The sequence below is a fragment of the Sturnira hondurensis genome, unplaced genomic scaffold (assembly GCF_014824575.4).
Source record: "Sturnira hondurensis isolate 20B ecotype Veracruz unplaced genomic scaffold, ASM1482457v3 Scaffold0006413, whole genome shotgun sequence".
NCBI classification, from domain to species: domain Eukaryota; kingdom Metazoa; phylum Chordata; class Mammalia; order Chiroptera; family Phyllostomidae; genus Sturnira; species Sturnira hondurensis.
Window position 1 is genome coordinate 40748291 of NW_028079044.1, and position 26077 is coordinate 40774367.

Sequence of the window (26077 nt, forward strand, 5' to 3'; positions counted from 1 at the left end):
ACCCCCTTTAGTGCGGTTTTCAAGTAGATTTGGCTGCAGAGTTTTAGACATCAGTCAGCTGGGCTCTCAGGTGTGTCTGGTTTTTCACCACTGGATTCCCTAACTCATTTTGAGATACTTAATGTTTCTTTCAGACTGGTCTCTGTCCATTTAAGACTGTTGAAATGGGTAATATACTTGCCAGTGGAAGGAGATATTATTTGTCATCAGTGCTGAATCTGAGCTATTATTTTTTAAATAGCATTTGAATATATATGGTATGAATGAACCACAGTGTGTTTAACCATTAACCTGTTGACCGACAGCTGGACTAATTTATTGACTATTATGAATAAAGCTGTTATTAACATCTGCGTACTTTATTTGTGTGTGAATGTAAGTTTTTATTGCTCTGGAATCAGCGTCCAAGAGTGCAATTGTTTGGTTTGTGTGGTAATTTTATGTATGCATTTAAAAGGAACTGCCAGGTTATTTCAGAGTCGCTATACACTTTTATATTCCCACGAGCAATGTGTGAGTGATGCAGTTTCTACACATAGTTGCCAGGATTTGTTGTTATCATCATTATGTTTTCTTGTAGCTGTTTTGATAGGTGAGTACCGTGAAAACTCTTTGTGGTTTTAGTTTGCATTTTCTTGATGGCTAGTGATGTTGAACATCTTTTTATGTGCTCACTTGCCATCTGCATACTCTCTGATGAAAGAGCTATTCAAGTCTTTTATCCGTTTTCCATTTGAATTGTTTGGTTATTTACTCGTGAGCTGGAGGGTTCTGCATGTGTTCTGTGCACAAACCCCTTGTTGAGCCTGTGGTTTGCAAGCTGTTCCCCAATCTGTAGGGTGTCTTCCCATCTTCTTCATGTGAGCTTTTGCAGTGCAAAAGTATTTTGCTTTGGTCCAGGCTAGTTTATCAGCATTTTTTGTTTATGGGTTTGTACTTTGGTGCCAACTCTAAGAACTCTTTGTCTAGCTCACTCTGCATTCCAAAGATTTTCTTCTAGTTTTTTTCTTAAAATTTCATAGTTTTACTTACTATGTTTAAGTTAGTGATGCACTTTTAATTAATCCTGATATAGAGTAGGAGTCCAGTTTGTTTGCATGGGTATTCAATTACTCCCACACTGCCTGTTGAAGTATTTTTCACATTTGTCTAAAATTATATTTAGAGTTTAAATCATATAGTTGAACATATTTGTATGGGTCCGTTTTTGGCTTTTCTGTTCTTTTCCATTGATGTGTGAGCCTATCCCTCAGAAATACCAGACTATACTGATGACTATACCTGTACAGTCATTAAGCTATATGTCTGGTAAAATAATTCCTTCCACTTTATTCTTCTTCATAATGATTGTTTTAGCTATGCTAGGCTCTGTGCCTTCCCCATATATATTTTAGAATAAGCCTTACTATACCTAAAAAAACCCCCTTTCTGATGTTCAGTAGGAATCACATTAAATCTATAGATAAATTTGAGGATAATTGTTATCCTCAATTATCCTCAGTCTTCTAATCCATGAACATGGTTAATCTCTCCAGTTATTCATTTATTTATGTCTTTGATTTCTTCTCTCAATAGTATAATTTTCAACATATAGGTCCTGCAGATGTTTTAAGTATATACCTAAATATGTCATTCTCTTTGGAGCACTTATAAATGGTATAAAATTTATTATTTTTTCCAGTTGAATTAGCACAAATTGTATATCATTGTGACCTTAATTTTTTGTTAACGTAATCACCAATGTAGTTAAAATTGTCTTCATTTATTTGTTGGTTATATATATTTCCTATTCTCTGAAGTTTCTATTTATGGTTTTTTATATATTCTTGATAATGATTCTTAAATTCATTAGATCGTACATGCCCCCTTCCAGTGAAACTTTTCTTTTAATTTTTTTCTTAAGGTTTTTGTCAATCTTCTTATAGTCAATTAATTTTCCATCTTACTTTGGAGTTATATAAAATAATTTTTTTTCCTTTTTATTGAGCTTATTGGTGTAACACTAGCTAATAGATTATATAGAATTTTTATCTCCAGGTCAAAATGACTTGAATGAGCTAAATAGACAAAACACTTTTATTGGCAAATTTTTTAAATAGAAAAATACCCGTTTTCATAGTCCTCTTCTATGTAAACAAAGATTGTTCCTTTTCTAAGACCTTATCTTCAATGTACCTACACAAAGAGCAAAATAATATTCCCAATAGTTTTGGAAGAGAAAGAAAACTGCTCTCCATTTGAGGCAAGGTCCCCATTAAAAATGAGAGAGATTGATTCTTAAAGCTTCGTAAGACTTCAGTTTCAAATCCCTGTCCCGTGATTTCCCGCAGTGCTCTGTTTCAGAGTATTTCAGTCCCGTACAGGAGGGTTGACTCCCCGGCGGGGGTGGCTTTGGGTTTGGTGATTAGAGAAGGGAAACTCGGTGCCCCTACATGTGATGTATCAGCTTTGGAGTCCGCTGTACTATAGAGCTTTCATATGAGTGTCTGAGTGTTTCACTGGCAAATACATTTTCCCCATCTGGTAAAAGGATTAAATATACATATTTATGTCTGGGGGGAAAAACCAAGATTCTTTTAGCAAAATTTGGCCTGCTAGGTACAGAGATATATATTAAATTTCCTAGCCAACTATGCTAATTCAACTATTTTCCCCCCAAGAAAAAATATATTTAATTCATTTATGAATACCTCTATATTTTGGCTTTTTAGCACCTAAATGATATTTCAAATATTGTTTTATTGTCATTTTAATGTTAGAAAACAAACTAGGAATTTGTTGGGCGACTTGAAGAAGCTGACAAGGTGTAAAGAAACACACACACACACACACACACACACACACACAGTTCATCATCTCCAGCCCTAGTATGAAAATTCAGCAACGTTAAATAGTTCTTTTGGAAGCACAAACTGCAGTATGGAGGAATGCTACTGAAAGTACTAACAATACCATGAAAGCTTTAAGGGTTCTTTAACATATTAAGAATAGTTTAGCCTTGGCTGGTGTGGCTCAGTGGATTGAGCATCAGTCTGCAAACTGAGAGGTCACCAGTTCGATTCCCACTTAGGGCGCGTGCCTGGGTTGAGGACCAGGTCCCCAGATGGGGGCATGTGAGAGGCAACCACACATTGATGTTTCTCTCCCTCTCTTTCTCCCTCCTTTCCCCTCTCTTTAAAAGTAAGTAAATGATTTTTTTAAAGGAATGTTTTAGTATCTCGGCTCTGTGTGAGAGTAAGTGGTGGTCTCCCCTAGTCATGCACAGACCTGCCATACGCATCAGACAAACTTCTTTGTTGCGAAGACAGCTGTTTGCCCTTGAAACCTTGGCTGCAATCACTGGCGGCCAGGACTTTCCAGCCCCTAGACATCCTGTTTTAGGTCCTTATTCTGAGGCCTACTTGAGCCATTAAAAAAGATCAATTTCTTAAATGATTTTAAGGGAGAGACTCTTATGGCCACATAGACACAGTAGAGTAGTTGTCCTATTTGGCTGCTTCACTTTCCATGGTTTCAGTTACCTGGGGTCAACGGTGGCCCCAAACGTTAAATGGCAAATTCCAGAAGTAAACAATTCGTAAGTTTTAAATTGAGCACCATTTTGAATAATGAGATGAAATCTCTCACCATCCTGCTCCATGTCCATCCACCCCGCTCGGGCCACTAAGCATCCCACTAATGTCCAGCATAGCTGCTCTGTATACGTGTCCCACCTGTAAGTGACTCAGTGGCCATCGAGGTTATCAGATCCACTGTCGCAGTATCGAAGTGCTTGTGTTCAAGTCACCCTTATCTGACTTAATAATGGCTCCAAAGAATGAGAGTAGAGATGCAGGCATTTAGGAAACCAGCTTATGCCAAAGAGAAATCATAAACTTTATTTATAGGTATGTATTTATAGGAAAAATTATTGCATTGTATATATATACACACACACACACACACACACACATGTACATATACATACTATTCGTGATTTCCAGCAACCGCTGAGAGTCTCAGAATGTATTCCCAGCAGATAAGGGGGGTAATGCCATAAGCATAAGAGTTTAAATTTAGAGAAATTCTCGGGCCCTTTCCAAATTTCTTCTTCCACAAACCCTTCCTACACTTAGCAAACATTGGCATGCCTTTCTTAAACTTGATGCAAGGCCCTGACATTTCCTTGAACCCAAGAGGCCCTTCTTTCTCTTCTCCTGTCCCTTCCTCTAGCTTTCTTATCACAACAGGAGAGCTGCCTCTGCTTCCTGGCCACCCTCCCCACCTGTGCTTAGCCTCTCATGCTGGCGTGGCTCAGACCTTTCCTGGAAAGAATCTACAGGCCGAAACCCAAAGCTGCAGGGTTTTGCACAGACATTACTTTCTTAAATATGCAGAAGGCTTGAGTTGCCAGGATGGTGCGAACCTGCCAGTGTTTTGCTATTTTCCAGAACACTGGCTCTGCTGCCGGCTGTTACCACAAATTTTTCCCAGTAAAAATGCGTTTAAGGGAAGAGTTGTAAAAATACAGCTGCCTTAATGGGAACTTTATTGTATTCTTAGCACTGAGTTATTTAGAAGACATTAAAATAGACTCTCTCTTTTCGAAGCTCCAGCAGTAACACGAGTGCTTTTCTGGTTTGTCCTTTGCAGAAGTGAAATTTTTCTGTGAAACCCCAGCTATTGCTGATATCGTAATCCTGGTGGATGGTTCCTGGAGTATTGGAAGATTCAACTTCAGACTGGTGCGGCTTTTCTTGGAAAACCTGGTTACAGCATTTGACGTGGGCTCGGAGAAGACTAGAATTGGTACACCCTCTACTATTCATTGTAGTCAGCCATCAATGTAAAACTTTGGGGACACCACTCAAGAAATTTCAAAGGATTCTACAAAGTAGCTTTCAGAATCACAGACTGAACTATAGTGGTGTTCCCCAAAATGCAAATTTGCATTAATAAATATTTATTCCTACTAATTTCAAACACATTAATTCCTACAATTAATTATTGAATACATTTTCATTTTTTGGAAGTCAAAGTCTTCTCCACCTAGCTCTGGCTGGCGTAGCTCAGTGGATTGAGTGCAGGCCTGCAAACTAAAGGATCACTGGTTCGATTCCCAGTCAGGGCACATGCCTGGGTTGCAGGCCAGTTCCCAGCAGGGGATGCACGAAAGGCAACCATACATTGATATTTCTCTCCCTCTTTCCTTGTCTTCCCCTCTAAAGATAAATAAATAAAAATTTAAAAAACTCTTCTCCACCTAGAAAAAAGAATAACTTAAAAGTTAGAGTTGGCTTAAGNAGCTTTCAGAATCACAGACTCAACTATAGTGGTGTTCCCCAAAATGCAAATTTGCATTAATAAATATTTATTCCTACTAATTTCAAAGACATTAATTCCTACAATTAATTATTGAATACATTTTCATTTTTTGGAAGTCAAAGTCTTCTCCACCTAGCTCTGGCTGGCGTAGCTCAGTGGACTGAGTGCAGGCCTGCAAACTAAAGGATCACTGGTTCAATTCCCAGTCAGGGCACATGCCTGGGTTGCAGGCCAGTTCCCAGCAGGGGATGCACGAAAGGCAACCATACATTGATATTTCTCTCCCTCTTTCCTTGTCTTCCCCTCTAAAGATAAATAAATAAAAATTTAAAAAAATCTTCTCCACCTAGAAAAAAGAATAACTTAAAAGTTAGAGTTGGCTTAAGAATTTTTCAGGTAAAAGTTTTATTTTTAAAGAAAACAGCTCAATCCATTGAAGCAAAAAACTAAAAAATAAGTGAAAATTGGAAGTAGTTTTTTAGTACAAGACAATCTTTGCCAAATTAAGTCTAGCTGAGATAAAGAGCAAATAAAAACTTTTAAATCTTTGAGCAACATGTTCACTTTATTACAAAAAGAAATCTCCAAGTTTTACTTTTAAATAGCCATTAAGGAAACTCCTTCCTTTGAGAATAAAAACCAACATATAAATCTAGACCTTTTATTTGTAAACATAACCAGACTTTTAAAAAACATGCTAAGTACCTATTTTCTAGCCATTTGAGAAGTGGTCACTTCTAAATGCCCAGAAAATAGATATATTTCCTCAGATAATTAATTCTCCCAATTAACTCCCTAAATTAATGCCAGGATTCCCTTACCCCCCACTTGTCCTTTAGGAATCCTTCTTGAAAGTACACAGTTAAGGAGAGAAAAAAGTGTTGCAAGAATTAAGTGGTTCGTCATTCTAGTTTCTCAAATAGTCCACTAGACCTTTGAGTAACCCATTGTTTCTGGGTGGGCTTCCTTATCTTTCTTTTCCAGGTCTCGCACAGTACAGCGGTGACCCCAGAATAGAGTGGCATTTGAATGCCTTTAGCACAAAGGATGAGGTAATCGAAGCCGTCCGAAATCTACCATACAAGGGAGGCAATACGCTAACAGGTATGTTTCGTTCAGTCCACAGTTTTACCAACATATTTGGCTGAAAAATAGTCAATTTCTTTAATCTGCCTTACAAAGTGTAAGACTTAGCATAATATTTTTTTAAAAGCAAACTAGCTTCTAAAGTTCTCAGATGCCTCTTTTCTCAAACTTAGCTTTAAGAGTTAAAACCCAGACAACTCATTCCATATAAATATAATATCCCAAGAAGGGCTGGGTTGACCTAAAAGAAAATGGAGCAGTCTCCAGGGCTGACAGGGTTCAGTCGCTGTCTTGACCTTTGTGAGTCCTTTTCCCTCCCTGTCTTTTTACCTGTGTTCCCTCCCAGCCATCCTGTCAATGAAACGTAAACGGATTCCTACCTCCTATTCCAGAAACGAATTTTCTTGACCCTTGTTCTGCCATCAGTAGTTATTGGGAAAATATTTGGGGATCTTTGGCTCACTGATATTTTGGAGAAACAAAGAATGTAAGACTATTTAGGTGATAATTATTCCAGCTACAAGATGCTGTCATTGATTTATAAGGAACCCACTGACATCCTGACAATTGCTTTGCCAATTTGAGGTATAATGTAATGGGTTTTTTTGTTAAGACAACAAAAAAATTACTTCACGCAAATCCTGTAACAATATCACAGCATTTTTTTATTTTCTATTGTTTGGTGAAAAGTATCAGACTCAAAAGGCAGGAGTTCAATTATTCTTTTAGATCTGCTCCTACTACCTCCAAGAAAGAGAGATAGAAAGAATTCTTGGTTTTCTAGGCCATCATTAGCAAAGCTGAAAGCGTAGTGATATTTTGAACAGTCACTGTTGTGTGGACATTCTTGCTTTATCCAAATGTATAAGGGTTTACACTTTCTTGTACACAAGTCTATTGTTGTCTGGTGGCCACGAAGTCAATGTTCTCTACCAGTGCAAGTTTCTGAAACGACGGAGTATTCAGTTATTTTTATTACCTCTCTTCTGGTGGATTTTAGTTTTTCATCTGATCTGTCAAGGAAGAGTGTGTTGTAAAAATGAAGATGAAAGTCCCCATCTACTAAAAATCCCCTTAGTTCAATAAGTTACTCACCTTGTGGTTACATTTTGCAGAATTGGAAGGATTTTTATTAAAGGTGGTTAGTTTGTATTTATTTTTCCTTGTTTTTTTTTTCCCCAGGTCTTGCTTTGAACTACATTTTTGAAAATAGCTTTAAGCCAGAAGCAGGAGCAAGGACTGGAGTATCCAAAATTGGCATTTTAATCACAGACGGAAAGTCCCAGGATGATATTATTCCACCATCCAGAAACCTTCGTGAATCTGGTGTGGAACTGTTTGCCATAGGTATGTTATGTATAGTCCCATTTTAGCCCTGGGGGCAGACATGCAGCCCCTGAAAATAATATGTAATGCAAAGTGCACTTCATTGAAAGCCGAGAGCCCGGAATGTTTTCTAGTCTGGCCTCCCATCATGACTAGTCATGTGCTCTGAGCACAACTTCCGTACATTTGAAATGGAAGTGATGGTAACTGTCACAAAACCTACAGGGTGAGAATCTCTGGGTGAGATGCCATACATAAAACGTGAGAAGCGTGAAGTTCAACGGTTAGGTTTATACTTGTTCCCTTTATTAGTCAGGACTTTTCTCTTTGACATCTCTTTATAGGCTGTCTCTTTTCTGGTAGTGTATGGACAAGGTAATTTATTATTTTCAAGTCATTAAGGTCCTGCAGCTATTGAAAGAAATCACAGAGTTCCAGATAGGCAGCATTACTTCTCAGAAACTCTTTTAAAGGTATCATTCTTGCGGAATAGGATGGATATGTACATATGTGTGGCACACATGCAGAGTAACTGCAGAATATTTAGATGATGCAACTTTGCTCTCAATGAAAACATTCCCATTTTCTTTGGCAGTAGGAAGGTCTTCTATTTAGTAGAGACCGACGAAACAAAAACAAACCCTAAAATGAGACACCGTTCCTCTTGCCCATTTCTAGATTTGCTATCAAAATGTGGTTTATAGAATGCCTCATTCAAGAAGAATTTGCTTATTTGTCATGTGCCAGGCATGGTGGTGGGTGCTGGGGCACCAAGGTGAGAAGGGCCAAATCTGCACAAAACAAATCCCTTTCAAGCCATGAGGACCATTACCTCTCTTTCCATGTTGTTGAAAATGAATCATTTTGCCATTTCTTGGAACTATATATGTGTATATAGTTCCAAGAAATGGCAAAATGATATACATATATATGTGTATATATATACACACACACACACACACAGAGACAGAGAGAGAGAGAGAGAGAGAAAGAGAGAGAGAGAGAGAGAGAAATGAGAAATAGATCATTTGGGTCTAAATGCCATGAAAGACATTACTGATTATGAAGCTCATTGCTCCAGCACTAATGTGATTTTGTTTGTGGACCCAGATCCAACTGTGCCTTTTAGAAGCTATTGTAGAAGTCCTTTAGGCAAGAAACATCAAAGAGATTGATTTAATTTTCACTTTTTATTTTACTATCCTTTTTTCCAACAAAGGAAATTCCTTAAAGAGATGTAAACTAGTGGGGGATTAATTCATGTGTTTACTCTCCATCTTCTGGTCTTATTAAAAATGGATGGATGAGTTTTAAAACAAAACATTAAGTGAATTCAGATGTGATTTGGACCTTTTTTTTTTTTGCTGGAAATTACCTGAAAACCAGTAGTATTTATTGTCCTCTGACCCCCTAAAGCAAACCGTTGCGAGACAAACAAGGCTTTGTTGCTGGGTATGTTGAGGCTGGAAGATGAATTGGGTGGCAGAACCAGGCATCTGAGAAGTAGTTCATGTTGCCCCATGTCCTCTCCCTTCCTTGCTTCCTCAGTACCTCTTTTAATATCCTTGGGTGATTGCAAGGTCAGGGATTCACGAAGACATGCTTCTTGTTTGTTGAAGCCTGGGAAAGAGAAATCTACCTTCATACCCATAAAGCCCACCCTGGGCCTGCCCTTTTCGATTTCTACCTTCCTTGGTCAGTGTTTACTCATTTACATGCTGTCTTCTGAGAAGTAGAAGGGTTTTCTGTATCACCCTATTCCCTGCTGTATTCCAGACACCTAGCATTGCCCTTGACCTGGAGTAAGGGAATTCAGTAACTGTTGTGGAAGAACCAGAGCTTGCCTGTTTGCAATGGGTACTAGCCAGCTACTTGTATTTGAGTAGGTTAAAAATTTTTCCCCAAGCTGTCTCTTAATACTATACTATAATAACATTAACGATAATATTAATTATATATGTTACTTTTATTCTAGCAATAGCTCTCAATTTAAGTAAACTTGTTTTTATAGAAATTTATAGCTGAAGTTTTGATAGTTTATAATACTGGTTTAATACTATTGCTTCTGCAATGGTCATGCAAGGTTAAAGTTAGTTTTATTAATATAACTTCTGGTTAAGACTTACTTCAAAAATTAAGATAAACCATTTAAAAGGATTTTGAAGGAGACTTTTAAAAAGCTCCGTTCCAGTGGCCCATGTGTTCACTGATGGCGGTAGAGACGGAAGGGATCGGGCTGGGAAGGCTGCGACTGCTTGGCCACATGGGTCATGATATCACAGCCCTCCCTGTTGTCCTCATGGTAAGGGGTGAAGAACGCGGACGAGAACGAGCTGCAGGAGATCGCCTCGGAACCGGACAGCACTCACGTGTACAACGTTGCCGAATTCGACCTGATGCACACAGTCGTGGAGAGCCTGACGCGGACCGTCTGCCTCCGCGTGGAGGAGCAGGACCGGGAGATCAAAGGTGAAGGAATCTCAGAGGGCCGCCGTCCGGGTCTTGCCCTGGCCAGAGGCTGTCGTGGGTTTTGAAAATTCTTACCATCTTTAATCTTGACTTTCTAGCTAGAGTCCTTTATTCTCCGAAGAAGGGAGTGAATCATAAAAATAAAAATGGGGGTATATTGGCATCTCTGTGGGAGTGAGGGCATACTTTTCTCCACGGTGTTGCATTTAAACCATCATGTTTATTGAACATTGGATTTTGAGATAATTGCCCATTTACATAGTAGAAAAAGAGATTGTGTATACTTTTCCAAGTTTCTCTCCATGGTAACATGTTGCAAAACTACAGTCCACTGTCAGTTACCAGTGGGGTGTTGGCAGTGACCCAGTCACCATAGGGAACATTTCTGTCACCACAAGGATCAAGGATCGTTCCTGTTGTCCTTTCTTAGCCACATTCACTTCTGTCCCTCCCCCAACCACTCCCTAACCCCTGACAGCTACTAATCAGTTCTCTGTCTCTAGTTTTTTTATCTTCAAATTCTATATAAATGGAATGATGTAGTATGCAACCTTTGGGGACTGGCTTTCTTTTTTTTTTTTTTAATAATTTTTTGATTTTTTTTTATTTATTTATCTTAGAGGGGAAGGGAAGGAGAAAGAGAGAGAGAGAGAAATATCAATGTATGGTTGCCTCTCGTGCGTCCCCTGCCGGGAACCAGGAACTGGCCTGCAACCCAGGCATGTGCCCTGACTGGGATACGAACCACGATTGTGTGGTTCGCAGGCCCACACTCAATCCACTGAGCTACACCAGCCAGGGCAGGACTGGCTTTCTTTACTCAGGGTAAATCCCTGGAGATTCATTCATGTTGTTGCATGTATGGAGTCCTCTTCCTTTTAATTGCCGTGGCCCAGCCTGCAGTGTGGACGTATCATGGTTTGTTTAACCATCCCCGCGTCGACAGACATCTGAATTGTTTACGTTCTTTGGTTGTAACAGATAAAGCCGCTGGGAACATTCATGTATAGATTCTTGTGTGAACACATGTTTTCATTTCTTTGGGATACAGTCCAAGAGTGCAGTTGCTGTATCATATTGTAGTTTTATGTTTACTTTAGTTTTAGTTCGAAAACTGCCACGCTTCTTTTCCAGTGGCCATAGCATTTGACATTCCCAACAACAATACGTGAGTGACCCCAGGTCTGTGCCTTGTCACCAACATTTATTGTTGCTACTGTTTGTTATCTTGGCCTTTTTGATAGGTGTGTAGTGATATTTCATTGTGTTTTTCAAAGACTTTATTTATTTATTTTTAGAGAGAGAGGAAGGGAGGGAGAAAGAGAGAAGGGAAAACATCTATGTGCGAGATACATTGATCAGCTGCCTCTTACGCACCCCCCTCCCACCCCGGGGAGCTGGTCTGCAACCCAGGCAAGTGCCCTGAACAGGAATCAAACCAACAGCCATTCGGTTCGCAGGCTGGCACTCAATCCACTAAGCCACACCAGCCAGGGCTTGCTGTAGTTTTAATTTACATTTCCCAGGTAGCCAATGAAGTTGAACATCTTTTCACATGCTCATTTGTGTCTGGAATATGCTCTTTGGTGAAATGTCAGTTCATGTCTTTTGTCCATTTCCATCCANGCTTCTTTTCCAGTGGCCGTAGCATTTGACATTCCCAACAACAATACCTGAGTGACCCCAGGTCTGCGCCTTGTCACCAACATTTATTGTTGCTACTGTTTGTTATCTTGGCCTTTTTGATAGGTGTGTAGTGACATTTCATTGTGTTTTTCAAAGACTTTATTTATTTATTTTTAGAGAGAGAGGAAGGGAGGGAGAAAGAGAGAGGGGAAAACATCTATGTGCAAGATACATTGATCAGCTGCCTCTTATGCACCCTCCCCCCCCCCCCCCCGGGGAGCTGGTCTGCAACCCAGGCAAGTGCCCTGAACAGGAATCAAACCAACAGCCATTCGGTTCGCAGGCTGGCACTCAATCCACTAAGCCACACCAGCCAGGGCTTGCTGTAGTTTTAATTTACATTACCCAGGTAGCCAATGAAGTTGAACATCTTTTCACATGCTCATTTGTGTCTGGAATATGCTCTTTGGTGAAATGTCAGTTCATGTCTTTTGCCCATTTCCATCCAATTGGACTTCTCTTGGTTTTGTTTTTTATGTTTAGTTTCTAACAGCCGAGATTTGAGAAATCTTTACTTATATTCTAGATAAGAATATAACGAATCCTTTTTTGGATATGTGGTTTGTTAATATTTTCTCCCAATTTGTAGCTTGTCTTTTCATCCTTGTAACAAGGTCTCTTGCAGAGCAAAAGCATTTTGGTGAGGGACTAGGTTGGGCAGCCAGGTAGTAGTTTCCTGAACCAACTTCTCTGAGCCTCTTAATGAGAGAACATTAGAACCCAGCTTTTCCCGCAGAAAAATCTCTACATGTGTTGCTGATAAAGCATATTATACTGTTCCTGGTCATAGTTAGTGTTCAATAACTATTTTTCCCTTCCAGTATTATGTTACTAAAGTCCCTTGGGTAAGTGCCCCTACAGAGGAAAAAAAGCTGAAGTCCAAGGACCCTGAATTTAATATGTCCTGAATCTTTTGTGGAATCATTTACTTTAACATGTATATAACATGAAGTGCTTACACAGTGTCTCATTCACGGTGGGTGTTCAGTATGTTAGTTGCTTTTCTTCTTGCTTTATGTTTAGCTATTAGCCATTTGTTGAATTGGAGTCCTCAGTGAAGCTTCCATCTGATGCTTAAAAACACAGAATCTCGGGCCGGGAAGCTCGAGTATCGCTCTCAGCTCTGGTAGTTAGTAATTGTGAGACTGGGGCGAGTGCCTTGGTTTTCCCACCTACAAAATGGGAAGAATAATAGTACATACTGAGAATTAAGTAGAATAATCCTTCTAAGAAACTTAGAAGAGTGTCTGTAGATACATGCATGCTCAATTAATGCTGTGTTTTTGTTTTTTTTTACTATAGCAATTTCTTTAAGCAAGTTCTTTAGACTCTGGGACTATGTCTGATTTAGGTTTGTATCCTTACAACCTAGCGCAGGGATTGGTACTTAATAGACACTTAAATGTTTTCGTGAACAAATGTAAGAGTGAATAGCTGAGTCAACTTACCTAGAGGTAAAATTCTGAGATGTAGCATAAAATCAACAGTCATTTCTGGGTTTCCTAGGTTCATAAAAAATCACTTTGGGGGAAAGGTTCACTGTATTGTTTCTTTAATTTAGCCCTAGCCCTTGCTACCATTGGGCCGCCTACGGAGTTGGTTACTTCTGAAGTCACCGCCAGAAGCTTTGTGGTCACCTGGACTCATGCCCCAGGCAAGGTGGAAAAATACAGGGTCGTGTATTATCCTACCAGGGGCGGAAAACCGGACGAGGTAACAAGGACATAATGTTTTCCCACCATTAGTTTCATTTTCTCAAGTCTTCTACAATAGTGAGGACACGACCAAAATGGATATATAAGAAGGTCATTCGGTCACAGACATTTAAAATTATTTGACTTAAATACATTTCCATGTGTCCATGTAGTTAATTTACATCTTTCCCTCTCACCTCCATCAAATAATCCTCAGAAGGCCATGTATCCATTTCTAACACAACTTATGTTGACTTTTTTTCTTTTTAAAAATTAAGGAGTTCTAAAGCAAAAGAAATCTGTTAACTGTCTGGCCAGAGCCCACTTTTGCTATTCATAGATTCTTTCTATTTCCGGCGTGTTCTGAACTTTCTGCCTTAATGGAGTCTGTGTGTTGCCAATTAAGTGGCCACTTAGTCCCTCCGGGGTCTGGAATGTTCTGGATGTTTGTGGAGATGAGTGCAACGGAGAAAGCAGCCGGGGCTGGCCTTTTTCATTGCTTGGCCATCCCAGGAGGATACGTGTTGCCAGATGATTGAATTCCTCCCAGGTCCTGCCTTTGATGCAGCAGTTCACAGGGAATGTGTTAACAAGTGACGAAGGGTCTCTTTTTTAAAGTGCTAACCGTTTACTGCTCGAACCCTGACTAACCTCAGCATGTCACACAGTTTATTTCTGTATTATGACAGGGGTTATACTTTTTTTTTGTAAATGTTAGAAAAGTAGGTCCTGGAGGTTTAAATCATATGGACAAAAAAAAAAATCAGAATGCTTTCAATGGTTCTATCTCTTTCATGACTAATCAGCCTTTTAAATGCTTCCCAAAGCCCCATGGAAAAATATCACATGTCCACTGTTACTAAGTAGACGTGATTAGGATAAGAATGACACAATTTCCATTAGATAGGAATTAACAGGGGACTTTTGGACATCTTCAATAAAAGGTGTACACTGAGGGCGTGGCACAGATAAGAACATATTTAATGAAATGATCCTGCTAGAATATTATTGCTTTTTTATTTGAATTCTGCATGTGGGACACTTCATACTCTCATCCCTGAACTGTTCTTTAAACAGGTGGTGGTGGATGGAAGTGTAAATTCCACGGTGCTAAGAAACTTGATGTCCATGACTGAGTATCAGGTGGCGGTCTTTGCAGTGTATTCTCACACCGCCAGTGAAGGCCTACGGGGAACCGAAACCACACGTATGTACCGAACTAAGCACTAACCTTGACTTTGTCGTTAGAAGTGGAGAAGGGACTCGGTAACTCTCCTGCCTAGTAGAATTACAAGGAAACTGTTATATCTGTTTTCATTTTTGAATATCATTGCAATTGAAAGAAGCTTCTAAATACTAGTAATTCCTTACCTGAGCATGATGGTAAAAACACGCACACACACCCCGACAATCCTGGGAAACATCACCTTAGAAAACGTGATTACCCACTCATTTAGTTACTGCAAACACGAATTGAGGTCCTATTACACGCTAGGCGGTTTGCAAAGTTGGTTTAAAAACTCTGCCGCTGATAACACAATAGCAATATAAACACCACCAACAACAGTGGCGCTATGATAACCCCACTCCTGTTTATTACATTGCTGGATTTACCCCTGGCCACGATTGGTAAGGCAGACATTAGTACTCCCTCTTTTTCAGAAATATTTTAGTAACATTCCTGTCCTGAAGGAAGCTTTTGTCCAGTAAGGGAGCAAGTGCAAACTGAGGACGTGCAAGCAGATTGGTGCAACGAAGTGCTACAGGCACTTCTGTCAGAGTGTGCATATGTAAACAGAGTCCTGCACTTGACACTGTGTTTGGAAAAGCAGGCAGGGCCATAGTATGGGGGGCTTAGATTTATATTTTAAAACATTCCATAGTTTTTATTGGTATTGTTAAAGCCAGGAACTTGTAATTTATCCTTAATCTTTCTCCCCACCTTACAGGTATGGGCAGTCTTCATTATTCCATCTTTCTCAAACCTATGGCCACCTAGTCACGTCTCATTACTGACCCTGATTGAATGTGTCAATGAATACTGATTCATTCATGTATTTGCTCATCCAGCTGCCTGTTCTGTCATTGTGTTAAGTGACCCAACACAATTTTTAATGGCTGCTACTTGTTAGACACTATTTGGTGATAGACGGAAAACGATGGTGAGAGTAGCCTTCTTGCTCTTGACCGGCTTTTAGAGAAAGGTGCCTGTTCGTAGGGGGCTACAAGATACTAGAAGATGCCATTCCTGCTTCAAACATTCACCATTTACCCTTGCAGGCTATGCAAACAGATTTAAAGATGAAAGTCATCTGAAAAATAAACTATGGGTACTTAGGTCTCACCTGGATACGTGGAAAGGAGCAAGCACCCTGGTAATGGATGAATATTAAAATAAGTGATCTTCCCTTGCAGTTGCCTTACCCATTGCTTCCAACCTTGAACTGTACGACGTGACTGAGAGCAGTCTGCGGGCGAAGTGGAGCGCGGTGGCCGGGGCGTCGGGCTACCTGGTCCTCTACGCCCCTCTCACAGAGGGCCTGGCCGGGGATGAGAAGGAGGTAACCGCTCGCTGCCCACTCGGGTCCTGGAACCCTTGACTTGCCTAAAATAGTCTTCTTTGCTATAAAAATTTTATTGTGTAAAGTTTATAAACTTCACATTAAGCAAGAGGAAAAAATCACTTGTAATTTCACCACCTGGAGGTAGTCAGTTGTTCACGTTTAGTTAAAGCCTTTTTCAGTGCGTTTTGGACACAACAAATGGGAATGTTTTTGTGCTTTTTGGTTTTCATTATGAATATTGTGAATATCTTTCTGTACCATTAAATAATATTTTATTAATCTGTAGTACTTTAAACATCTTTATTGTATTTCACTATTGTTTTTGTACCAGGTCATGTTTGATTAAACTCATGTCATTGGACATTTAGATAATTTTCTGTACCAACATTTGTAATCATTTTTTAAAAAAGATTTTATTTCTTTTCCGAGAGAGGGGACAGGAAGGAAAAGAAGAGGGAGAGGAACATCAGTGTGTGGTTGCCTCTCATGTACCCCTGACCCACAACCCAGGCATGTGCCCTGACGGGGAATTGAACCAGTGACCCTTTGGTTTGCAGGCTGGCACTCAGTCCACTGAGCCACACCAGCCAGGGCTGCTTTGTGACTATTTTTAAAATAAGACTTTGTATGATTATCTGATTATTAGGATAACATTTTGGAAATAGAATTTCTTTTTTCAAAGGGTATGCCAATTATCACACAAGGTATTACACAAATGACTTTAGAGAAATTTTACCTAGTTTTATAGTTCTATCTGCAGTTCACAAGTGACTGTTTCCCCATGTACACTGACCTAGAATTTTTTTTTTTACCAATTTGTGAGGCAAACCAGTGTTCTCATTGATGCGGACTTTTTGCATTTTTCCTTTTTCAATGATGAATCTTTGACTTTTGCATGACTCGTGTTAGTCCTCCTTTTTAATTCAGGGACAGTGACTGTCACATAGGCATTCCAGGGTTGAAGAGGAAGTGCCCATGACACTTGGCAGTGCCCTGACCAGGCCAGTGGACGAGAGAGGGAGTTCAGAATTGATTCTTCAACACTGTCTAAAATCTGCCTCTGGTGACAGACATTTTTAGGGCCAACCAGGTGGTGAATCTGAGTGTCAAGAACAGAGCATTGGTGAAGTATTATGTGCAAAGTTTAGGCAGCTTTTGACCATTTGGGTTTAACATTGATTTGAGTTATTTTGGCAGAAGGGAGAATTAAAAGTGCTGTGGGGAAGATGCTTTACTAGGAAAGAGACAAAGAAGAGGAGGTACCAGTTCATAGACAGTCAATTAGTAAACAACGTCTAAAGTCTGACAACACTACATATTACTGAGCATGTGGGGGAATAGAATCATCTCGTGTAAATTTGTACTGTTGCCTTGGAGAATAATTTGCAATATTTCATCACGTTGAAGGCATGCAGTTTAGAGGTGTTTGTCGTAGTGAAGAATCCTGCAAGGATTTTCAATGCAGGGACTTGGTCAGAACAAAATGTTGCAAACCACTGACCCATGCATCAGCAGAGGAAAGGAAGATAGCGGCTTGTTTATACAAAAGGGTACCCTAAAGGAATCAAATAATGTCAGCTTTGTCCCTGTGGATCAATGTGGATAAATCTTGAAACATCATGTTGACAGAGCAAAAAAGCTGCAAAAATATTATGGTGTTGTAGTTCCATTTATGTATGTTGTTAAACCTATAGAGCCACAGGTTATGTACAGATACATACAGCAGGAGGTAGAAGTAAACAATAATGGATCAATAAGATACATCTCAACGTTAGAGTAGAGCTTGTGAGCAGAAAGAATGAGGAGACCTTTTGTTTTATCTGAATATATTCATTTAAAAACCAGATCTGAAGTCAATATGACAAAGTATTGATATTTATTAAATTCAAGTGGTAGATACATCAGGGTGTATTAATGGTATTTCCCCCACATTTTTGTAATGAATGTTGAGATGTCTCAAAATGAAAATTTTTCATTTGACAATAATAACGCAGGAAGTTGTGTGACTGGATGCTGTCTATGGAGATGTTCGTCTTCCCTCCACAGCAGCCTGTTACGCAGCTGTTACCCAGCTGTCACCCAGCTGTCACACAACTGAGAATGCTGGCTAGCTTACTCCATGGGTCATCAATGTCACACCAGAATAAAAAAGCACGTTGCCAACTTGGGCATCGAGGTGGGATGATCTTTTCTGAATCCTGGAAGAGACGTGTAATTCCGGGCAGACAGGCCGCTTTGTTGAACTGGGCAACAACACTGGTCCAGCTCAATTGGGTTGGAAGCAAAGCCTGGGCCTCTGGCCAGGCGACTGGCTAGAATTAGCCCAGTGGTGAGTGATGCCCACTTGGCACTGTCCACAGCACGCTGGCCTGGAGCTTAGACTCTTTCTAGAGAACATTTCTGATTCAATTCCGCCCACACTCTTCTGAGGACCAAATGTTCAACCCTTATTCTCGCTGCAGTTGCCACTGGTCCAGATGTAAAGAGTTACCCTAAAACAGTACATGCGGGTGTGTTTAGTTTTATATGGTTCCAGAGCATCTGTTCCTCATGAAAATGATGTGACAATGAACAAATTACCACCGAAACCTGTTTGGTGAAGGGGTGGTGAGGAGATAGTCTTATTCTGTGAGGGCCCACCTTCACCCAGTTCCACTCTGATCAGCAGGCTTAAGACACGTTGGCACACAACCTGATAATGTGTGTTTTTCCAGATGAAAATTGGACAGACCCACACTGATATTGAGCTGAGTGGGCTGCTGCCCAATACGGAATACACAGTGACAGTTTATGCTATGTTTGGAGAAGAGGCCAGCGATCCTGTTTCAGGACAAGAAACCACATGTGAGTAGTTCCATCACTCAGAGGAAATGCTGTAGTAAAAGCCCAAATCAACATTGGGATTCGGAATTGGAAATACTGCCTTAGGTTTCAACCTCTTAGGAGCTAAATCATAATTTAAGAAAATGTGTATTTTGGGATGTATTTAACAAGATGAATAGCACAATTTCTATAGTGCTTTTATCTTTAAGATTCTATTTGGGAAACATACATAGACATTTAATGATAAAGAAGTTTTCTCCCACATTCATTCGTTGTTAATCAAGGCCATATTGTTCTTGCTCTTTGAAGAAAGACAAATGAAATTAAAACAGCAAATAAACAACCCTCTCCTCCCTGCAAAAGCTGGGAAAGCCCAACGCAGAAGAAATAAGTCATGCTAGACAGTATTTAATATATCAAACTTAAATACATTTTCCCCAACTACCCATCTATATTTCTCTTGAAATATTCATTTCTTTATATTATAAAATGTGCATGACTCCTACCATTACTAGTTAATTTGGGGGGTTATTTTTTAAATCTATTTTCTTTTTTATTAAATATTTTGTTGTTCTATCACAGTTGTCCCCATTTTCCCCCTTTGCTATCCTCCTCCCATCCCACCTCCACAGTTAATCCCCACCCTGTTGTCCATGTCCATGGGTCACCATATATGTTTCTTAACTAGTGCCTTCCCTGTCTTTCCACCCTTCTTTCTCTCCTTCCTCCCCTCTGGTTGCTGTCAGTCTATTTCTTGTTTTCGTATCTCTGGTTCTATTTTGCTCCCTAGTTTGTTTTGTTTATTTGGTTCCACTTATGGGTGCAACCATATGGTATTTGTCCCTCATCGCCTGGCTTATTTCATTTAGCATAATATTCTCCAGTTCCATCCATGCTGTTGTGAAGGGTAGGAATTCCTTCTTTCATTCTGCTGTGTAGTGTTCTATTATGTAAATGTACCACAGTTTTTTGGTCCTCTCATTTACTGATGGGCACTTAGGCTGTTTCCAGCACCTGGCTATTGAAACTAATGCTGCTATGAACTAGTGCATAGATTCTTTTGAATTGGTGTTTCAGGATTCTTAGGGTATAATCCCAGCAGTGGAATGACTGGGTCAAAAGGCAGTTTCATTTTTTGTTTTTTTGAGGAAATTCCATATCGTTTTCCACAGTGGCTGTACCAGTCTATATTCTCACCAACAGTGCACTAGGCTTCCCTTTCCTCCACAACCTCACCATCACTTGTTGTTTGTTGATTTATTAAGAATGGCCATTCTGACTGGTGTAAAGTAGTATCTCATTGTGGTTTTAATTTGCATCTCTCTGATGGCTAGTGGTGTTGAGCATCCTTTCATGTGTCTCTGGGCCCTCTGTATGTCCTTGGAGAAGTGTCTGTTCAGGCCCTTTGCCCATTTTTTAATCAGATTGTTTGTATTCCTAGGGTGGGGGTCATGTGAGTTCTTTATATATTTTGGAGGTCAAACCCTTGTCTGAGGTATCATTGGCGAATACATTTTCCCATGTGCTTGGATCCCTTTTTATTTTGACGATGTTTTCTTTAGCCGTGAAGAGGTTTTTTAATTTGATGTAGTCCCATTTGCTTATTTTTTCCTTTATTTATTTCCCTTTCTCTAGGAGATATATCAGCAAAAATATTGCTGTGTGGGATATCTGAGATTTTATAGCCTATATTTTCATCTTAGACTTTAATGGTGTCACAACTTATATTTAAGTCTTTTGTTAATCTTGAGTTTATTCTAGTGTATGGTGTAATTTGGAGGTCTAATTTCATTTTTTGCATGTAGTTGTTAAGATCTCCCAACACAGTTTATTGACAAACCTATTTTTGCTCCATTTTATGCTTGTGCCCCCTTTGTCAAATATTAATTGACCATAAAGACATGGGTTTATTTCTGGGCTCTCTATTCTGTTCTATTGATCTGTGCATCTGTTCTCACACCATTACCAGACTGTTTTATTTACAGTGGCCTGGTAGTATAGTTTGATATCAAGTATTGTGATCCCTCATACTTTGTTCTTCTTTCTCAAGATTGCTGTGGCTATTTGGGGTAATTTTTGGTTTCATATAAATTTTTGAAATATTTGTTTTAGATCTGTGAACTGTACTGTTGGCATTTTAATAGGGATTGTGTTGAATCTATAGATTGCTTTGGGTAGTATGGGCATTTTAAGATGCTAATTCTTGTAATCCATGAACAGTATATGCTTCCCCTTATTTGTATCTTACTTAATTTCTTTCTTCAGTGTTTTGTAGTTTTCTGAGTATAGGTCTTTTACCTCTTTGGTTAAGTTTATTCCTAGATACTTTATTTTTCTTGTTTCTATAGTAAGTGGAATTTTTTTCCTAGTTTATATTTCTGATATTTCATTGTTGGTGTACAAAAGTGCCTTTAATTACTGAATATTGACTTTGTATCTCACTATTTTACCAAATTCAATTTTAGGTTGAGTAGTTTTTTTGGTGGAGATTATGGAGTTTTCTATGTACACTATCATGTCATCTATAAATAATGACAGTTTTACTTCCTCCTTTCCAATTTGGTTGCCTTTTATTTCTTTTTCTTGTCTGATCACTATGGCTAGAACTAAAAACTAATGCCCTGGGTACTTGTTCCTGAGACTGGCATTCTTTTTATTAGTCTGGTTTTTATTTTATTTTTAAAAATACTTTTTCTGAATATTTTGGGTTACACTGGTTAATAAAATGGTAAGATTTCAAGTGTACAATTCTATAATACAGCATCTATATATTGAATTTTGTGTTTACCACCAAAAATCAAGTCTCCTTCCATCATCATTTAGATTGCCATTGTTATGAACTAAGGAAACTAGACATTGTTTCATCATGCTGCCAAATGTAACTGAATTCCAGAAAAATTTAGAGCAAAATCTGTACAACACTTAAAATAATTATATTGCTTTTCTCTCCTACAATTTCTCTTTCAATACTTAAGGGTAAGTTTGAGAGTCACTAAGTCTTATAGGCTCTTTATTGTCAAATTTATATATATATATTTATACACACACATATATATTACCAAATAATGTAATATAATACATATATTAATTTAATATATATATATTGAGCCTTACCTAAGTCTTATAGGCTCTTTATTGCCAAATAATGTATAAATATAGCCAAATTATATATATTACTTCAATATATATTAAATTAATATATATTGAATATATACATATTACATGTTTTATATATATGTATGTGTATATATAGAATTAATGAAAGAATTGACCTTAGGGGCTAGGAAACATTATGCTTTGTACCATGGCTGACAGCTGTCATTATTTATCTTCTAGGTTTTTGCTCTGCTGGCTCTATCAATGCTATAGTGCAAGTTTATAAATCAGTTGATCAGTTGCCTGGGTTACACCCTAACTGCTCGTCTGCTCCTACTAATTGTGACTTTGGCCAAGCGACCTGAGTGTCATGATCTATGTAGTGGGGATAATTATGACTCTATCCTTGCGGTCTAATCTAAGGATTTAATGAGATAATGTGTGTATCTCAGACTCATAGAAAGCACAAAATGCATCTTCACCATTGTTTTTAGTATGAACCTGTAAAAGCTCACAAAACTGTCAAAGATTATTGACAGGTTTTAATCTGTTGACTCAGAAGGGGGCTCTTGAGAAATGCAAAACATTATGGGATTGATAGTCAGGAATCTGCGGAAATACCAACACCTCTTTAAATATTTTTTAAAACAATAGCAAAGTGTTTGTTTTTATCTAGTCTCACGAAGTCACTGAGCTTTATTCAAGTGTAATCCTGCTCATCGATTCAACAAATATTTATTGAGTGCTTGCTACACTGGGGTAAAGCCCAGAAGAAAATTAAACCAAATTCCTTAACCCTCTGAGATCATAATATAGTGGGGGAGATAGACAGTAGACCAATGAGTGTGCAATAAAACACGTCAGGGAAACGAGACAGATAACGTGGGGTGGAAGGATTATTTTATAAAATATGATCCTGGGAAGCCTGGCTGAGAAGGTGGCATGTGTTCAGAAACCTGAATCTTGGCCAACTTCAAGGTTTTTGGCGTAAGCAATTTGAAGAATAGTTTTGCTGTGTGCTCAGGGGGAGAGACCAAGAAAAAAGTTTGAGAAGAGTAGGAGTTGGTGGCTCAGTGTTGGACTGGTTTGGAAACACCTAACAGATTAAAGTGGAGAGGGCAGGTAGGTAGGCGTCTGCCTGATTTTGCCCACGGGAAATTGTGGAGACGTCCATTTGAGTGACTTTGCCAGAATCATATGATCAGTGAGTGGAATAGCTAAGATTTAATTTCAGGTGTCCTCGTTGAACCATTAGGTTGCTTCTTTACAACAGGCTATACTAGCATTGACTGGAGAAGAAAGGCACAACAAATTTACCTAAATCTTATTAATGTCTAAGCATGTATAATTAATTTATCACTATTAGATATTCCTTACAAGGAAAACTTTTTCTGTTATAAGTTATTATCTGGATGAAAATTTCCGTTTGTAAGTAACTCAGAAGTCAAAGATACTGTTTTGGTCTTTTTTGCATGTATATTACTTAAAATTTTAATTATTTCCTATTCCATGTATTGTAAAGTGCCCTTAAGTCCACCAAGAAACCTGAGAATCTCCAATGTTGGCTCTAACAGTGCTCGGATAGCCTGGGACCCGACTTCAAGAAAGGTCACGGGTTATAGAATTGTATATAACAATGCAGATGGGACTGAAATTAATGAGGTAAGTTGGAACACCACATCTGATTTTCCACTGGTTGTGTATTAGTTTTATTTTTAATGGCTGCAAAACTCACCATCCCAAAACATAGTAGCTCAAAACAATGCTAATTATTTTTTTTCACAGTGTCTTTGGGTCCAGAAGTAGAGCTTGGCTGTGTAGTTCTGGCTTAGGGTTGGTCACTCATGAAACTGTAGCCAGGTAGTGACTGACGCTGGTGCCCTCACCGTGGCTTCCTAATTCATAGGGCTGGTGCCTGGTCTGGGAGGACTGGATCAGCGGGGGCGGGAGCAGCTGTCCGTGTGTCCAAGGAGACTCCTCACGGGAGCCCTCTGGCATGGCTGCTTTTTGTGTTAGCTCAGGAGTCCCCAGGCATGCATTGAAAGAGACAGAGGCAGAGTGACCGCTCCATGGAAGCTATGTCACCTTGAGTTATCTAGCATCAGGAGTTACAGACTATCACCTCCACCAGAAGCTACCAGTCTCCTCTGGTAGGAGATTTGAAATGTCCCTGATGGATTCAAGATGGCGGAGGGAGCACAAGTCCCACAGGGGGAGGCATGTGGGAAGGGAGGTGGAAGTTGATGTGGCCATCTTTGGAAAATACCGTCTTCCCCATTGGATGGGGGTGGGGAAGTATGTATCTTCATGGAAGTAGTAAACTAGAAATAATATCAGTGTTCCCCGGTTTATCTCTCTGCTTTTGAGTAAACTGGCACATGAAAGATCCTGGTTCAATAAACTTAAACTGTAAACTGAATAATTCAAATTTTGTGTAGGATGGTACTTCTACATAATAGAATTTGTTAAAACCCATGAAGATATAGGAGTTTGTACTAAGGGATTAATACTCTTTAGACATTTTTTCCTTGGCAATATGTTTTAGCAGAATAGTTAGCAAAGTTATTTTTGTTATTTTTTCCTTATCTTGGTCCAAGAAGCTAAGACAGAGAGGGAAATATGTTGGATTACATCATTTCTGTTTTCTGACCAAAGAAAGCAAGTATTTTCATATGCAGAGACAAACTTTTCCTTTTAATTAAATTTACTTAGTATTTTTCAGAATGCACCCTGTACAGAACATTGGGTAATGAATGGGCAATAACTACACATTAGCCAACGATACAGACATACAGTTCAACATGTTTCATTACCTCCTCTTAAGGGCAAATCTGACAAAGCTGGGGTCATTTGGACTAGTCGCTTTGCTTTGGAAAACATTACTACTTGGCTTGGGTCACTCATGAGATTATAGCCAGGTAGTGGCTAAAGCTGGTGTCCTCACCGTGACTTCCTAATTCATAGGGCTGGTGCCTGGTCTGGGAGGACCGGATCAGCGGGGGGCGGGAGCAGCTGTCCGTGTGTCTAAGGAGACTCCTCACATGAGCCCTCTGGCATGGCTGCTTTCTGTGTTGGCTCCAAAGGATTGAGATAAAAAACACTGAACTATCAGTGTCTCGTTGTTATCAGGGATAAAATATACTCTCACGGTTTACAAATTCAGGCATGTAGGAAGTTTGAGCAGGTGATGTAAATGAGTGAAGCATACCACAAATGTGAATTAACAGTCATACATACAAAGAAATATGCGTTCGCCTGTTTTTTCCGTAACACGAGGCCAACGTGGACTGTATTTCATATATTCTGTATTCCCATTTTTGAGACATGGATGTACAATAGAAAAACTTCTCCACGGAAAGAAAGACAGTAATTCAAGATTGATGTGACCATGAACAGTGAGGTATCGTGACAAGGATGCTAAGGTGTGGCAGGGACCAACGTGGTAGGGGGTGCATAGGTGTCCATCCAAGACTCAGCCACTGTCAGCCCCTGCAGGTTGCTACTGCATAGAAATCCAGGCAGGGCTGCCAGATTTTCTGATCCTTAATCTTTTGCCCAGGGGTTTTCATTTTTATGTGAAGCTTGCCAACTTAAAAATGTTGACTCATTAAACAATCAAAATAATGCAGCAGCCATACTCAACAATAAATACTTGTTTGCTGTAAAGCATCTTTCTTTGGTAATGCTTTTTCATAAAGTGTGTCATATATGTGTATATGAGAGTTATATTTATAAGTATAATTATATCATAAAATTTCTTTTATTGAGGCGTAATTGACATACAACATTATATTAATTTCAGGTGATTTGACATTTGTGTAACTGGTGAAAGCACTACAATAGGTCCAGTTAACATTCATTTTAAAGTTATAGTTGTAGCCTCTTATGGTATTTTATGTTATTTGCCTTTATAAAGGATGGTCCCAGATTAATACATTTTTGAGAAAATGTGTGCTTTTTTGTAGCATTTTTCAATCTTGAGGATGCCTTTTAGGCATTACTATTCTTAACTTTTATTATGCTTGAAAA

General features: G+C 39.1%; 1 protein-coding gene across 3 annotated transcripts in view; it reads left to right on the forward strand.

Moving 5' to 3' along the window:
- The window catches only part of COL14A1 (collagen type XIV alpha 1 chain), a 196983-nt gene that overhangs the window by 50776 nt on the left and 120130 nt on the right, over nucleotides 1–26077 (forward strand). For all 3 annotated transcript variants that reach the window (XM_037048457.1, XM_037048454.1, XM_037048455.1), the window contains exons 6-14: nucleotides 4633–4788; nucleotides 6289–6408; nucleotides 7573–7737; nucleotides 10024–10185; nucleotides 13433–13584; nucleotides 14643–14772; nucleotides 15981–16126; nucleotides 18844–18973; nucleotides 23571–23710. In XM_037048457.1, the coding sequence (XP_036904352.1) occupies nucleotides 4633–4788; nucleotides 6289–6408; nucleotides 7573–7737; nucleotides 10024–10185; nucleotides 13433–13584; nucleotides 14643–14772; nucleotides 15981–16126; nucleotides 18844–18973; nucleotides 23571–23710 (1301 nt within the window). The remainder of the gene's footprint in view (nucleotides 1–4632; nucleotides 4789–6288; nucleotides 6409–7572; nucleotides 7738–10023; nucleotides 10186–13432; nucleotides 13585–14642; nucleotides 14773–15980; nucleotides 16127–18843; nucleotides 18974–23570; nucleotides 23711–26077) is intronic.